The sequence below is a fragment of the Schistocerca cancellata genome, chromosome 1 (genome assembly GCF_023864275.1).
Source record: "Schistocerca cancellata isolate TAMUIC-IGC-003103 chromosome 1, iqSchCanc2.1, whole genome shotgun sequence".
Taxonomy (NCBI): Eukaryota; Metazoa; Arthropoda; class Insecta; order Orthoptera; family Acrididae; genus Schistocerca; species Schistocerca cancellata.
Genome location: NC_064626.1, coordinates 400,742,635 through 400,760,513, shown reverse-complemented (window position 1 = coordinate 400,760,513; position 17,879 = coordinate 400,742,635). Strand labels below are relative to the sequence as shown.

General features: G+C 42.3%; 1 protein-coding gene across 1 annotated transcript in view; it reads left to right on the top strand.

Moving 5' to 3' along the window:
- The window catches only part of LOC126161551 (cysteine sulfinic acid decarboxylase-like), a 128,575-nt gene that overhangs the window by 106,694 nt on the left and 4,002 nt on the right, over window positions 1-17,879 (top strand). The window contains exons 4-5 of the mRNA XM_049917489.1: window positions 11,130-11,277; window positions 16,863-17,091. Of these exons, the coding sequence (XP_049773446.1) occupies window positions 11,130-11,277; window positions 16,863-17,091 (377 nt within the window). The remainder of the gene's footprint in view (window positions 1-11,129; window positions 11,278-16,862; window positions 17,092-17,879) is intronic.

The following is a 17,879-nucleotide window of genomic DNA, read 5'->3' as shown; positions in this document are numbered from 1 at the left end:
AGAGGATTTGATGTCATTCATAGTAATTAAATCAGTACAGTTTATTATGAGTGGTCAGTTCATCTAGTTCTGCTACATTTGCTTAACAGCTTTGTTTCTGTACTGTAATTGCTCCTTCAGGTTCTTGGTAGGCATTTTTGCATTCTATTTAGTGCATCTTAATGTTACGAGAGCAAAAATGGCAGTTTGGATCATGTTTGTCTTACACTTTTCTACTGAACATGTACCCTCTCTTTCACAGGTTGAAATATTTATGGCTTTTGGCTGGGCTGTGTTCACACTTCCCTGTGCTGAAGCAATGTTGGACTGTGGGGACAGAAAATTTTTACACTCCTGTTTCTCATATTGTCTCAGTGTGTAATAGTATGTATGTGTCAACATCAGAATCGTGGTGCTAAGGGGTGTGGTGGTGGTGGGGGGGGGGGGGGGGGGGGGAGGTAGGGGGTGGTAGGGGAGCAGGACACATCTTTTCAAGAAAATGATTTCTGGAGGATGAGAAAAAATAATATCGGCTTGTAGTTGAAATTTCATGAAAGAAAATTCAAAAGTTACACATTGTTGTATAATGTCCAATAACTCCTTCTCTATTTGTGGCTAATTTGAGTGCACAGGAGCCAGAATTTTAGTTTATTACGCAATTAGATGCACAATTTCACCAGAATCTCTGTACAACAGAACTGCAATCATCCCAAGGTGAGAAATATCAGATGCCAGGAGTAAAGTTTTGCCTAATTTGTGATTCGCAAATCAGAGATGCATACAGTTTTTTGCTTAGGATGGACAGGATGTGTGACTGCTGTGTACGGATGCAGGAGGAGCTGGCCACTGTTCATGAGCAGCTGAACGTGTTGGTGGCCATGGTCAGCCGTCTTCAGGTGGCTGCCTTGGAGTGTAGCAGCAGTGGGGAGTCTGGTGCGTCGCATGGTACACCCCAGGTGTTACATGCTTCACCCACTGTCCCTGCTGTCGAGACACCTTCGCGGGTGCCGGGTGCAATTGGGCCACCCTCTCCCCAAGGGAGTGGCGGGTTCAGCGGCGTTCACAGCGCACAAAGTGGAGGGTCAATGTGGATGCTGGCCATGTGACATCACCTGCTCTGCCTGTGAGTGGACATGTGGCCGCTCCTTCAGCAAGGTCCAAGCAGGCACACAGGGGGAGGGGTTTATTAGTGATTGGGAACTCCAACACTAGGCGGGTGATGGAGCCCCTTAGGGAAACAGCGGAAAGGTCGGGGAAGAAGGCCAGTGTTCACTCTGTCTGCTTGCCGGGGGGGGTCTCATCCATCCGAGATGTGGAGGAGGCCCTGCCGGCGGCGATAGAGAGCACTGGGTGCACCCGACTGCAAATTGTTGCTCATGTTGGCACCAATGACTCCTGCTATCTGGGTTCAGAGGTCATCCTCAGTTCATACAGGCAGTTGGCGGAGTTGGTGAAGGCGGACAGCCTCGCTTGCGGGGTGGAATCTGAGCTAACTATTTGTAGTATCGTTCCCAGGACCGATCACGGTCCTCTGGTTTGGAGCCGAGTGGAAGGCTTAAACCAGAGGCTCAGACGATTCTGCGGAGATCTGGGGTGCAAATTTCTCGACATCCGTATCGGGTGGAGAAATTTAGGGTCCCCCTGAATAGGTCAGGCGTGCACTACATGCAGGAAGCGGCTACAAGGGTAGCGGAGTACGGAGTACGTGTGGACTGCACATGTGGGTTTTTTAGGTTACAGAATTCCCTCCCAAGGCCCGACAAGACGCCTCCTGAGACGCGGAAAGGTAGGAGCAGGCAAAATGCAACAGGGAATAACAATATTAATGTGCTAGTAGTAAACTGCAGGATCATCTATAGAAAGGTCCCAGAACTGCTCCAATTAATAAACGGTCACAATGCCCACATAGTACTAGGGACAAAATGTTGGCTGAAACCAGATGTAAACAGTAATGAAATTCTAAACTCAGATTGGAATGTATACCACAGAGACAGGCTGGGCAGTGAAGGGGGAGGCGTGTTTATAGCTATAAGAAGAGCAATAGTATCGAAGGAAATTGATGGAGATCCGAAATGTGAAATAATTTGGGTGAAGGTCAGGGTTAAAGCAGGCTCAGACATGGTAATTGGATGTCTCTATAGGCCCTGTGGCTCAGCAGCTGTTGTGGCTGAGCACCTGAAGGATAATTTGGAAAATATTTCAAGTAGATTTCCCCACCATGTTATACAGGGTTATTACAAATGATTGAAGCGATTTCACAGCTCTACAATAACTTTATTATTTGAGATATTTTCACAATGCTTTGCACACACATACAAAAACTCAAAGTTTTTTTAGGCATTCACAAATGTTTGATATGTGCCCCTTTAGTGATTCGGCAGACATCAAGCTGATAATCAAGTTCCTCCCACACTCGGAGCAGCATGTCCCTATCAATGAGTTCGAAAGCATCGTTGATGTGAGCTCGCAGTTCTGGCACGTTTCATGGTAGAGGAGGTTTAAACACTGAATCTTTCACATAACCCCACAGAAAGAAATCACATGGGGTTAAGTTGGGAGAGCGCGGAGGCCATGACATGAATTGCTGATCATGATCTCCATCATGACCGATCCATCGGTTTTCCAATCTCCTGTTTAAGAAATGCCGAACATCATGATGGAAGTGCAGTGGAGCACCATCCTGTTGAAAGATGAAGTCGGCGTTGTCGGTCTCCAGTTGTGGCATGAGCCAATTTTCCAGCATGTCCAGATACATGTGTCCTGTAACGTTTTTTTTGCAGAAGAAAAAGGGGCCATAAACTTTAAACATGTTTACTTTTGGTGAATTGCGAATTTGCTGCACGAATGCGTGAGGATTCTCTACTGCCCAGATTTGCACATTGTGTCTGTTCACTTCACCATTAATAAAAAATTTTTCTTCATCACTGAAAACAAGTTTCACACTGAACGCATCCTCTTCCATGAACTGTTGCAACTGCGCCGAAAATTCAAAGCGTTTGACTTTGTCATCGGGTGTCAGGGCTTGTAGCAATTGTAAACGGTAAGGCTACTGCTTTAGCCTTTTCCGTAAGATTTTCCAAACCGTCGGCTGTGGTATGTTTAGCTCCCTGCTTGCCTTATTCATCAACTTCCACTGGCTACGTGTGAAACTTGCCCGCATGCGTTCAACCATTTCTTCACTCACTGCAGGCCGACCCGTTGATTTCCCCTCACAGAGGCATCCAGAAGCTTTAAACTGTGCATGCCATTGCCGAATGGAGTTAGCAGTTGGTGGATCTTTGTTGAACTTCGTCCTGAAGTGTCGTTGCACTGTTATGACTGACTGATGTGAGTGCATTTCAAGCACGACATATGCTTTCTCGGATCCTGTCGCCATTTTGTCTCACTGCGCTCTCGAGTGCTCTGGCGGCAGAAACCTGAAGTGCGGCTTCAGCCGAACAAAACTTTGAGTTTTTCTACGTATCTGTAGTGTGTCTTGACCATGTCAATTAATGGAGCTACAGTGAATTTATGAAATCGCTTCAATCATTTGTAATAGCCTTGTAGTTCTGGGTGGAGATTTTGATTTGCCGGATATAGACTGGGAGACTCAAACGTTCATAACGGGTGGCAGGGACAAAGAATCCAGTGAAATTTTTTAAAGTGCTTTATCTGAAAACTACCTTGAGCAGTTAAACAGAGAATTGACTTGTGGCCATAACATATTAGACCTTCTGGTGACAAACAGACCCGAACTATTTGAAACAGTTGATGCAGAACAGGGAATCAGCTATCATAAAGCAGTTACTGCATCGATGATTTCAGCTGTAAATAGAAATATTAAAAAAGGTAGGAAGATTTTTCTGTTTAGCAAAAGTGACAGAAAGCAGATTTCAGAGTACCTGATGGCTCAACACAAAAGTTTTGTCTCAAGTACAGATAGTGTTGAGGATCAGTGGACAAAGTTCAAAACCATCGTACAATATGCATTAGATGAGTATGTGCCAAGCAAGATCGTAAGAGATGGAAAAGAGCGACAGTGGTACAACAACTGAGTTAGAAAACTGCTGCGGAAGCAAAGGTAACCTCACAGCAAACATAAACATCGCCAAAGCCTTGCAGACAAACAAAAATTATGCAAAGCAAAATGTAGTGTGAGGAGGGCTATGTGAGAGACATTCAATGAATTCGAAAGTAAAGTTCTATGTACTGACCTGGGAGAAAATCCCAAGAAAGTTTGGTCTAATGTCAAAGCGGTAGGTGGATCAAAACAAAATGTCTAGACACTGTGACCAAAATGGTACTGAAACAGTGGATGACAGACTAAAGGCCGAAATACTAAATGTCTTTTTCCAAAGCTGTTTCACAGAGGAAGACTGCACTGTAGTTCCTTCTCTAGATTGTCGCACAGATGACAAAATGGTAGATATCAAAATAGACAACAGAGGGATAGAGAAACAATTAAAATCATTCAAAAGAGGAAAGGCCACTGGACCTGATGGGATACCAGGTCAATTTTACACAGAGTACGAGAAGAAACTTGCACCCCTTCTTGCAGCAGTGTACCGTAGGTCTCTATAAGAGTGTAGCGTTCCAAAGGATTGGAAAAGGGCACACGTCATCCCCGTTTTCAAGAAGGGACGTCGAACAGATGTGCAGAACTATAGACCTATATCTCTAACGTCTATCAGTTGTAGAATTTTGGAACATGTATTACGTTAGAGTATAATGACTTTCTGGAGACTAGAAATCTACTCTGTAGGAATCAGCATAGGTTTCGAAAAAGACGATCGTGTGAAACTCAGCTCGTGCTATTCATCCACAAGGCTCAGAGGGCCATAGACATTGGTTCCCAGGTAGATGCCGTGTTTCTTGACTTCCAAAAGGCATTAGATACAGTTCCCCTCAGTCATTTAATGACAAAGTAAGAGCATATGGACTATCAGACCAATTGTGTAATTGGATTGAAGAGTTCCTAGATAACAAAATGCAGCATGTCATTCTCAATGGAGAGAAGTCTTCCGAAGTAAGAGTGATTTCAGGTGTGCCGCAGGGGAGTGTCGTAAGACCATTGCTATTTACAATATACATAAATGACCTTGTGGATGACATCGGAAGTTCACTGAGGCTTTTTGCGGATGATGCTGTGGTATATCGAGAAGTTATATCAATGGAAAATTGCACTGAAATGCAGGAGGATCTGCAGCGAATTGACGCATGGTGCAGGCAATGGCAATTGAATCTCAATGTAGACAAGTGTAATGTGCTGTGAATACATAGAAAGAAAGATCCCTTATCATTTAGCTACAACATAGCAGGTCAGCAGCTGGAACCAGTTAATTCTATAAATTATCTGGGAGTACGCATTAGGAGTGATTTAAAATGGAATGATCACATAAAGTTGATTGTTGGTAAAGCAGATGCCAGACTGAGATTCATTTGAAGAATCCTAAGGAAATGCAGTCCGAAAACAAAGGAAGGAAGCTTGTTCACCCACTGCTTGAATACTGCTCAGCAGTGTGGGATCCGTACCAGATAGGGTTGATAGAAGAGATAGAGAAGATCCAACGGAGAGCAGCACGCTTCGTTACAGGATCATTTAGTAATCGAGAAAGCATTACAGAAATGATAGATAAACTCCAGTGGAAGACTCTGCAGGAGAGATGCTCAGTAGCTCGGTATGGGCTTTTGTTAAAGTTTCGAGAATATACTTTCACAGAGGAGTCAAGCAGTATATTGCTCCCTCCTATGTATATCTCGTGAAGAGACCATGAGGATAAAATCAGAAAGATTAGAGCCCACACAGAGGCATACCGACAATCCTTCTTTCCGCGAACAATACGAGACTGGGATAGAAGAGAGAACCAATAGAGGTACTCAAGGTACCCTCCGCCACACACTGTCAAGTGGCTTGTGGAATATGGATGTAGATGTAGATGTAGATACTTGAAAAACCTAATCATGTGTTCATATTCTCTTTAATGAAGCCATTTTTGTATGTGTTATTAGAGGGTTGTGAGATTTCTGCTCCTTGTGGGAGAAATCACTGAATCACATCTTCTTTCCTTTTCTTGTGTCTTTGTCCTGCGTTAGTGGAGGGTCAGCATGGTTATGAATGGACTTGGCATGGCTAATTTAAGTTGTGGCCAGATGCCTTTCTTGTTGCCATTCCATTATCACCCCTCTCTCCCCCCCTCCACATCCACCTACCCCCAGGACAGAATACGTGCACCTCAATTGTTTCATGCCGTGCTATTAATGTGAAAGTTATCAAAAGTTTTCTATCTGTTTGCAAATTGTGGAACTGGGGCAGAACTTGGGTACCAGCCTGATGATCACATCATGGGGTGTGGGAAACTGCCTAAAAGGGACATTAAGGCTGGCTGGCAGACCAGTCCTCATTGTTAATTTGCTGGGTGGGTTTGATCTGGGGCAGGTGAACTTCCCCATCCTGTAAGTGGCACTTTCATGTACACAGCTAACCAGGTGTGTCATTCACTGGATCACATGTAATAATTAATTTTCACTAAAAATGTTTGGAGTTCTTTGAGACTGAGCAACTATTTGGAGATAGTTTACTATTGGTGTGTGTAACAAGTGTCCCTTCACTAAAAATGAGCCCAAGGTATTAAACAGACAGCTGAAAGATTTTACAGTTGGGTAGTAGCTTACATTCTAACTTCACTATTTGTAACTTCTAAAAGAGAACATGGATATTCAGTATATGTTCATGACATGTGTCATCAGTGATGGTGACATCATTCCTTAAAAAAATTGCTTATGCTGGTATGTTCTGAATGAGTTTTTCTAAGAAACATGGAAATATTGTGGGCATATTGGCCACTCCAAATTATAAATCTTTTTATCCAGGGGGTCCTGATGGCTTATTAATCATCATGATGTATGTTAATTGTCCATCAAGTGATAGCTGTAGGCAGACTGCAGATAAATCGATTTTAGACAACTCTTACCATTCCCTTAACTTTGCAACTAATTCATTCAGCTGCATGATGTGTTAGGTACTGTTTGTGCAGTCCAATCTGAAACTTGACATGGAGGCTGCTGGGAGTAGCCGTGAATGGGAAATTCATTGATGTTCACTCCCATCAGCCACTGTGATGACGTTAGCTTGAAGTGTGTGAATTGTATTGATAACTACTTAGGCATTAATAGTGGTTATGAAATTTCCACATAGTTATAATGTTCAATTGCTTTCTTAATTTTCACAGTACAATTGTCTATGAGCTAGGAGAGATATGTTCAGTTACTTACAGAACAAACAGGTGATATACACGGAAGTGCCAAAGAAACTGGTATATGCATGTGTATTCAAATACAGAGATATGTAAACGGGCATAATACAATGCTGCAGTCAGCAATGCAAATATAAGACAAAATGTGTCTGATGCAGTTTTTAGATTGGTTACTGCTGCTACAATGGCAGGTTATCAAATTTTCAGTGAGCTTGAATGTGGTGTTATAGTCAGCACACGAGGAATGAGACACAACATCTCCGACGTAGCAATGAAGTACTTGAATATCAGGAATCCGGTAAAACATCAAATCTCTGAGATCACTGTGGCCAGAAAAAGATCCTGCAAGAACGGGATCAACAATAACTGAAGAGAATCATTCAACATGGCAGAAGTGCAACTCTTCCGCAAACTACTGCAGATTTCAATGCTGAGCCATCAACAAGTGTTAGCATGTGAACCATTCAACAAAACATCATTGATATGGGCTTTCAGAGCCAAAGGCCCACTCAAGTGATGACTCCATAACATGAAGCTTTACGCCTAACCTGTACTCGTCAACCCTGACGTTGGACTGTTGACGACTGGAAACATTTTGTCTGGTCAGATGAGTCTTGTTTCAGAGTGTATCGAGTGGATGGACATGTACAGGTATGGAGACAACCTCAAGAATGAATGGACTTTGTATGTCAGCAGGGTACTGTTCAAGCTGGTGGAGGCTCTGTAATGGTGTGGGGCATGTGCAGTTGTAGTGCCAGGGACCCCTGATTCATCTAGATATGAGTCTGACAAGTGTCCTGTCTGATCACCTGTATCCATTCTTGTCAATTGTGCATTCCGATGGACTTGGCCAATTCCATAAGGACAATGTGACACCACACATGTCCAGAATTGCTACAGAGTGGCTCGAGGAACACTTTTCTGGGTTTGAATGCTTCCACTGGCCACCAAACTCCCCAGACATGAACATTATTGAGCATATCTGGGCTGCCTCACAATGTTCATTCAGAAGAGATCTCCACCCTTTGTCCTGTTATGGATTTATGGACAGCCATGCAGGATTCATGGTGTCATTTCCCTCCAGCACTACTTCAGATGTTAGCTGAGTCCATGCCATGTTGTGTTGTGGCACTTCTACTTGGTCTCGGGAGCCCTACCAATATTAGGCAAGTGTACCAGTTTCTTTGGCTCATCAGAGGAAATGTGTGTCAGCAAGTCTTTGACTGTATAGAGTGTGGGGCAATCCCAAGGAAACGTAGGTGTCAGTTAAGGTTGTAATGTTATTAGAGCTTAGAGAGATAATGCCTGACTCAAATAAGAAGAAACAGATCTGTAAAGTCATGAGTGATTTAGAGCCTGAAAAGAAATTACTCTAGATATCAAATTAATCTGTTCCTGGATAGTGAAGTGAAAAGCCTTAAATGCATAAAGCATAAAAATATTTTCTAAAGTCATCCAAGAAATTGCTAAGAATGATAGCATACTATCAACTGTCTTACATGGGATTTCTGTTTTTATTTGTCCCTTAAAATAGACATATGCTGCCCATTATAAGTACCAAACCATTATTCTAAGCATTGTAAAAACAAGACAAATATATGTTGTCTAACTTATTAGAGAGAATTACGGACCTCTGTCCACCTGGAACAGAGTACGAAACAACCTGCAAGTGCTCATTAATTTATTTGGTTTGCCTATTCCTGGGTTTGATGTAATAATGGTGAGTACTTATAGTGCATTGTCAGTGAGAAATGTAAGGTTTTGTGTACTACCACTGCAGCATACACTAAGTAAGAGATCTGTTTTGCAGCAATATGTGCATTTCTTGTTTTGGTAGAGACACTCATTCATCATATCCTTTCAGAAACAAGCAGAACAATGTGGCCACAGCTGGCATGGAATTCTATGCTGTACTGATGGGGAGGCACATGCAGTAGTTGTTATCAACAAAATAGAACAATGCTATGGTGCATCCAAGCAGTATTGAGGGACTGGTGTTTACTGTCATAGTTCAATGTGAGCTCTATTTACTATGTACGGAGCCACAGTGTTGGCTTTTTGTCATATCAGAGTGTTTCTATTTTTGCAAGAGAAATCCAGTGACTTGCTCAACTTATAAGACCTAATCAGCTGTCAAAACATCCTCCCAAGAGGTATGTGATGTTTTCATCACCAAAATGCAGATCTCCTTGCTTTAAAAGGACCTAATAAGTATGTCTCTAGTTGAAGAACTCATGTCTAATTAGCATCCACAAATTTACAGTGATGACTAAGACCGTAGAGTCTGTGTGACTGCATTGGTTGCCTGCACCAGCTGCTGCAAGACAACGTGGGATAATTCCAGTATATAACACTTCATAAAATAATGATTACCTTCTTTATAGAATCATGAAAGAAGATTGTATGTATGTATGTTTGTGTGTGTGTGTGTGTGTGTGTGTGTGTGTGTGTGTGTGTGTGTGTGTGTGTGTAGATGTATCTCATCCACAAAAAGGAGTTAGAGTAAATAATTAAATTTACCATTACATGCATGTTACTCATACAATATACAGACAGCACATTAAAATTGTAAAAAATGGAATCGGTTTGACCAAATAATTTACATTACTTAACAGACACAGTATGCCTAGAAAAGACTACTAGAGAAAAATTAATGCCACAGTTCAGAAGATGTTACCTAGAAAGGACAGAAATGATGCTAAAGGTGACACAAATACAGGCCATAGATTAATTAAATAGGAAAAATACTATTTGAGATGAAATCAGTGCCACTGATGAGACAACATAAGCTGTAGCATCCCATTATGTTATTTCTGTTTCTTCTGAATTTAGTACTGAAACAGTGCTAATTACTTCTTGTGTCATTCCTACTGTCAATTGGAGGATTGAAGTGACACATTCATTGCCAATTGGAAATATCATGCAGAATATGGAAGTCATAACCATTTTTGCCACAAACATAATGGCAATGTTATGAAAAGAGTCGCAGACAGGCACAACAAAGAATTGCTAAGCATTTGAGACTTTGGCCAAAAGATCTTCTTCTAAAGTAGACTATGTGCACACACACACACACACACACACACACACATATTCCTGCAAGCATAGCTCACATACACGACTACTCACACTATCATTTTCATAATGTTGTCATATATATAAATGTGATATATTTATAATATTTTCTAGGTGAAGAGAATACATGTGAAAGTCATACACAGACATTTTGATAGCCAGTTGTAAAGGAAATGCACATAATTTGGGAGTAAAGGAGGCAACTCACCGAACAGCAGGAATTTTGAGTCATCAACAGGCACTCAAAGATAATGAAAACTTTGCTAGCTTTTGGGTGAATCCTTTAATGAGCTATTCTGTGTGTGGGGTTGGGGGGCTGGGGGAGGGGGTGTGATGCGTGCAGCTACATCATCGCCCCCTCCCTTACCCACCACCTCCTCCTGTGCAGCTACATTGCTCTCTCTGCAGCTATAGTGTAGTAGCGATTTTTGTACGATAATGGAAGACATCTTTGCTAAAAGTGGTACCTGTTGCAGAAATAGAACATACAGCTGTTATTCTGTAATTGTGTGTTCCTACACATCACACCGAACTGTGTTTGTAAATAAGTAAGTTAGCATTGTATGCAATAATGATCCATCTTTTGCAAGTAAACACTTTTCTGTGTTGTTGCACACAATCATAGCATGATATGTCCTTGTGTTTATTATCCTTGACTCCTTCTGTTCATGAAAGTTCCTTCTTTGATGAGGTTAATGGAATGCCTGATAAAATTTTTCTATAAGTGTAACACATTTCTGCATATTTGTAGGATATTCAGTTATTTTATTCATATGTAATTTGTTGATTGCTCATTACTGAAAAAACAAAAACCTGAATGCTGTTCTTTTATTGGACATACAGGCACAACAGTGTTGGGTGCAATTGATCCACTAAACCCTATTGCTGATTTGTGTGCAAAACATTCTCTATGGATGCATGTAGATGCTGCTTGGGGTGGAGGAATACTTTTTTCTCGCAAATATTGTTCAAAACTGAATGGAATAAACAGGTACATCAATTTTTTGCACTATTGTTTAAAGATATGGCACAATTAACTCTCATGAAAGCTACATGATCCATGTGTTAAAAACTCTGACATTCTTAATTTCTGAAAACAAATTAAAAGCTTTTAATGAATACAGGATTCTGTGGCCAGAGTCAGCTTCTGCAAATTCTTCTTGGTTTGTAACTGCATCATGATGTGAAATGAATTAACATTTTGACCTATATTTCAAGTAGCTTGCATCATGTGATTGTCCACTGGTACACAACATGCTATAGAAAAACCACTTGTAATAGTGAACATTATTTTGGTTCATTTTATAACATGAGAAGGTCAGAAATCCAGAAGATTTCCATGGAAGCTTTTTTATATTGTCAATTCCAAACTGTCAGTAACTTTGCATCAGATTTATTTGTTATATAATTGGGAAATCAGTGAATGTTTCATTAGTAGTGTTGATGGTGGTGTTGGTGTTGGTGGTGGTGGTGGTAGTAGTAGTAGTAGTAATAGTAATAGTAGTAGTAATAGTACTAGTAGTAGTAGTGACAATTCTCATTTAACATTATAGAAACTGATATTAGACATGCAAAGTTACACAGAAACAATAAGCATATTATAAGTATAAATAGACTACTTGCTATCAAAACACACACACACACACACACAGAGATATATATATATATTTCCATTTCCAGGAGTGTGTGTGTGTATATATATATATATATATATATATATATATACACACACACACTCCTGGAAATGGAAAAAAGAACACATTGACACCGGTGTGTCAGACCCACCATACTTGCTCCGGACACTGCGAGAGGGCTGTACAAGCAATGATCACATGCACGGCACAGCGGACACACCAGGAACCGCGGTGTTGGCCGTCGAATGGCGCTAGCTGCGCAGCATTTGTGCACCGCCGCCGTCAGTGTCAGCCAGTTTGCCGTGGCATACGGAGCTCCATCGCAGTCTTTAACACTGGTAGCATGCCACGACAGCGTGGACGTGAACCGTATGTGCAGTTGACGGACTTTGAGCGAGGGCGTATAGTGGGCATGCGGGAGGCCGGGTGGACGTACCGCCGAATTGCTCAACACGTGGGGCGTGAAGTCTCCACAGTACATCGATGTTGTCGCCAGTGGTCGGCGGAAGGTGCACGTGCCCGTCGACCTGGGACCGGACCGCAGCGACGCACGGATGCACGCCAAGACCATAGGATCCTACGCAGTGCCGTAGGGGACTGCACCGCCACTTCCCAGCAAATTAGGGACACTGTTGCTCCTGGGGTATCGGCGAGGACCATTCGCAACCGTCTCCATGAAGCTGGGCTACGGTCCCGCACACCGTTAGGCCGTCTTCCGCTCACGCCCCAACATCGTGCAGCCCGCCTCCAGTGGTGTCGCGACAGGCGTGAATGGAGGGACGAATGGAGACGTGTCGTCTTCAGCGATGAGAGTCGCTTCTGCCTTGGTGCCAATGATGGTCGTATGCGTGTTTGGCGCCGTGCAGGTGAGCGCTACAATCAGGACTGCATACGACCGAGGCACACAGGGCCAACACCCGGCGTCATGGTGTGGGGAGCGATCTCCTACACTGGCCGTACACCACTGGTGATCGTCGAGGGGACACTGAATAGTGCCCGGTACATCCAAACCGTCATCGAACCCATCGTTCTACCATTCCTAGACCGGCAAGGGAACTTGCTGTTCCAACAGGACAATGCACGTCCGCATGTATCCCGTGCCACACAACGTGCTCTAGAAGGTGTAAGTCAACTACCCTGGCCAGCAAGATCTCCGGATCTGTCCCCCATTGAGCATGTTTGGGACTGGATGAAGCGTCGTCTCACGCAGTCTGCACGTCCAGCACGAACGCTGGTCCAACTGAGGCGCCAGGTGGAAATGGCATGGCAAGCCGTTCCACAGGACTACATCCAGCATCTCTACGATCGTCTCCATGGGAGAATAGCAGCCTGCATTGCTGCGAAAGGTGGATATACACTGTACTAGTGCCGACATTGTGCATGCTCTGTTGCCTGTGTCTATGTGCCTGTGGTTCTGTCAGTGTGATCATGTGATGTATCTGACCTCAGGAATGTGTCAATAAAGTTTCCCCTTCCTGGGACAATGAATTCACGGTGTTCTTATTTCAATTTCCAGGAGTGTATATATAAAAAACAAAGATGATGTGACTTACCAAACGAAAGCGCTGGCACGTCGATAGACACACAAACATACACACAAAATTCTAGCTTTTGCAACCAACGGTTGCTTCGTCAGGAAAGAGGGAAGGAGAGGGAAAGATGAAAGGATTTGGGTTTTAAGGGAGAGGGTAAGGAGTCATTCCAATCCCGGGAGCGGAAAGACTTACCTTAGGGGGAAAAAAGGACAGGTATACACTCGCACACACACACATATCCATCCACACATATACAGACACAAGCAGACATATACAGAGGCAAAGAGTTTGGGCAGAGATGTCAGTTGAGGCGGAAGTGCAGAGGCAAAAATGTTGTTGAATGACAGGTGAGGTATGAGTGGCAGCAACTTGAAATTAGCGGAGATTGAGGCCTGGTGGATAACGGGAAGAGAGGATATATTGAAGAGCAAGTTCCCATCTCCGGAGTTTGGATAGGTTGGTGTTAGTGGGAAGTATCCAGATAACCCGGACGGTGTAACACTGTGCCAAGATGTGCTGGCCGTGCACCAAAGCATGTTTAGCCACAGGGTGATCCTCATTACCAACAAACACTGTCTGCCTGTGTCCATTCATGCGAATGGACAGTTTATTGCTGGTCATTCCCACATAGAATGCGTCACAGTGTAGGCAGGTCAGTTGGTAGATCACGTGGGTGCTTTGACACATGGCTCTGCTTTTGATCGTGTACACCTTCCGGGTTACAGGACTGGAGTAGGTGGTGGTGGGAGGGTGCATGGGACAGGTTTTACACTGGGGGTGGTTACAAGGGTAGGAGCCAGAGGGTAGGGAAGGTGGTTTGGGGATTTCATAGGGATGAACTAAGAGGTTACAAAGGTTAGGTGGATGGTGGAAAGACACTCTTGGTGGAGTGGGGAGGATTTCATGAAGGATGGATCTAATTTCGGGGCAGGATTTGAGGAAGTCGTATCCATGCTGGAGAGCCACATTCAGAGTCTGATCCAGTCCCGGAAAGTATCCTGTCACAAGTGGGGCACTTTTGGGTTCTTCTGTGGGAGGTTCTGGGTTTGAGGAGATGAGGAAGTGGCTCTGGTTACTTGCTTCTGTACTAGGTCGGGAGGGTAGTTGCAGGATGCGAAAGCTGTTTTCGGGTTGTTGGTGTAATGGTTCAGGGATTCCGGACTGGAGCAGATTCATTTGCCACGAAGACCTAGGCTGTAGGGAAGGGACCGTTTGATATGGAATGGGTGGCAGCTGTCATAATGGAGGTACTGTTGCTTGTTGGTGGGTTTGATGTGGATGGACGTGTGAAGCTGGCCGTTGGACAGGTGGAGGTCAACGTCAAGGAAAGTGGCATGGGATTTGGAGTAGGACCAGGTGAATCTGATGGAACCAAAGGAGTTGAGGTTGGAGAGGAAATTCTGGAGTTCTTCTTCACTGTGAGTCCAGATCATGAAAATGTCATCAATAAATATGTACCAAACTTTGGGTTGGCAGGCCTGGGTAACCAAGAAGGCTTCCTCTAAGTGACCCATGAATAGGTTGGTGTATGAGTGGGGCATCCTGGTACCCATGGCTGTTCCCTTTAATTGTTGGTATGTATGGCCTTTGAAAGTGAAGAAGTTGTGGGTCAGGATGAAGCTGGCTAAGGTAATGAGGAAAGAGGTTTTAGGTAGGGTGGCAGGTGATCGGCGTGAAAGGAAGTGCTCCATCGCAGTGAGGCCCTAGATGTGCAGAATATTTGTGTATAAGGAAGTGGCATCAATGGTTACAAGGATGGTTTCCGGGGGTAACAGATTGAGTGAGGATTCCAGGCATTCGAGAAGGTGGTTGGTGTCTTCGATGAAGGATGGGAGAGTGCATGTAATGGTTTGAAGGTGTTGATCTATGTAGGCCGAGATACATTCTGTGGGGGCTTGGTAACCAGCTACATTTTGTGATAAATGTGACTTTACATCCAGGGTAGGGGTACAAGAATCTTCAAGTATTGTGGTACAGTGCATTCAGTAGGTTACCAGTCCCATCTTTTTATAAACTTACGTTGACACCTCCCATTACAAAAACTTTTGAAACTAACCAGTCCAGGCTCTTTAGGACAGCCTGTTGAGAGGCACTAGTCTATCCATTTCAACCTTATCCTTGTGTGGACTCTAAGAACAATGGTTTTGTTTGTTATAAAATAACATTTGCTGTTGCCAGTCACAATTTTCCAATTTTTTCCCTGGAAGACACTTTCTGGGAATCAATTACCATTAACGAGTGCATTTTTAATTTATCATAGTATTTATGTGTGATGTTTGTTATGTGTGAGCTGCTGCTTTTTTTTTTATTTTCTTATGTGGAAACCACACATCACTTACACAATGCAGCAGCTCTGACATTGCAAACATAACACAATAGTGCCATAATTCATGAAAAACACCTTTGATATTACTTCCCGGAATGGACTGTACAGAAAGTAAGTGAAGGAGAATTGTGTCATTTCAGATGACGGGTTTTGAGAGTCAATTCATTTGCATTCTGGTCCAAGCTGGCAGTCATGAGGGCATGAAGTGTGTTTGCTTGTGTGAATGGATGTGTTTTGTGTTTCTTTTTCTGATGGAGGCTGTGGCTGAAAGCTAATGTGTAAATGTCTTTTAATTGTGCCTGTCTGTAACTCACTGTGTCAACTTTACAGTAAGAAGCAATCTACTTTTTATTTTGTTGTAGAAAGATACTTAGAAGTTTGGCCCATTCCATCTTTACTTTTTGTGTTGACTAGGTGGTGCGATGGCTGGTCTAAAATACAATTTTGATACTTTGTTCTGGACTTTTCAATGTGTTATAAGTATCCTCATATTATAAAATATGCGAAAGATTTTCTATTGATTGGGAATCTGAGAGGATCGATAAGAAGTCTCTGGTCTGTCCGACAGTCATCAGTGTCCTTGTAGTCAGTGTGATGTGGATGTCTTTCTTGCCCAATTGAAGACAGTAATATAGTGAATAAAATGCAAAATTCCCAGATGTATATTCAGACATAACACAGTCTGTTCAGTAAGTTGCACAGATACTTACTGACATATAGTTATGTGATAGAATATACCAATTTTTAGCATAAAACCTCTTCAGCTGAACTGAGAAATACCTTCAAGACCAGTAAATAACAATTCTTTGAAAGCAATATATGTTGAGTTATGAACACAAAAGAAATGTCCAGTAAAGTTAAAAAATAGAATATTTTGGAAATAATAAACAAAATTAAGTACAGACTCAATGCCATCCAGCTGATGACCACTAAAAGAGTGTGTGTGTGTGTGTGTGTGTGTGTGTGTGTGTGTGTGTGAGAGAGAGAGAGAGAGTGAGAGTGAGAGTGAGAGTGAGAGTGAGAGTGAGAACTCAAATAATTTTTAAGTGTTCTTGCAAGTGTATTATCTATTGATTTGCAGAGCAGATTCAGTAGTATGGAATCCTCACAAGCTTTTGGCATCTCCACAACAATGTTCAGTTCTTCTTGTCCGCCACCCTGGTTTACTAAAATCATGCCATGCTCGTGAAGCAGCCTATCTCTTCCAAAAAGACAAGTTTTATGACACCAGTTATGATATTGGAGATAAATATCTTCAGTGTGGTCGTCGTCCTGATGTCATGCATTTCTGGCTTATGTGGAAAGCAAAGGTAGGATTCTTATGAGATACATCACAAATAAAATTATGATAATTATTTATGGTAGATACAATAGGCTGTATGAGTGACGTAAGTAGTAGCATAGTACCTGTTGCTGTACTTAGAAAATGTGTGGTTTTCATGAGTAATAGAAAGGGCAGAAATGAAGTTTATGTTGATCTCTATTCCAATTTTCTGTACAGGTTCCGGAACTCTCAGAACCGAAGTGATGCAAAACTTTTTTTGATGTGTGTATTTTTTAAGTTAATTTGAAACTGATATAGTATTTTTGCAGACTGATAACACAATGACTTTTGAAAATGACTGTGTTTTACAGTAAATATGAAAAATTTATGTAATTCCATTTCTTTATTAAAGTTAATGTGTCCTATTCCACACTAATCTGTGTCATTACAATGATCATTACTTACATTTGCTCATATACAGAATGCAAAAACAATATTTTCTTCCATTACTATAGATGACATAGTTTCTCTCTCCATGTACTAAAGTGATTATTTGCTCATTCCACAGACACGATAGTTTTCCACCATTACAGGATCAGTCAAGCATGATACATGAATGAATGTGTGTATTAAAAACACTGTTTTCTGTACTGAAGAGGTTTAAGCTCTATGCTTGAGGACAGAACTACAAAAATTTTATAGCTATGCAGCTAGTACATACACTTGTAAAATGAAAAGTAATTAATAATTTTTTGTCTGAACGTGAGTGCCCAGTGTGTAGTTACATAAAATGTAACTGAAGTAACAGGGAAATTCCCAATTTTACTACCACGA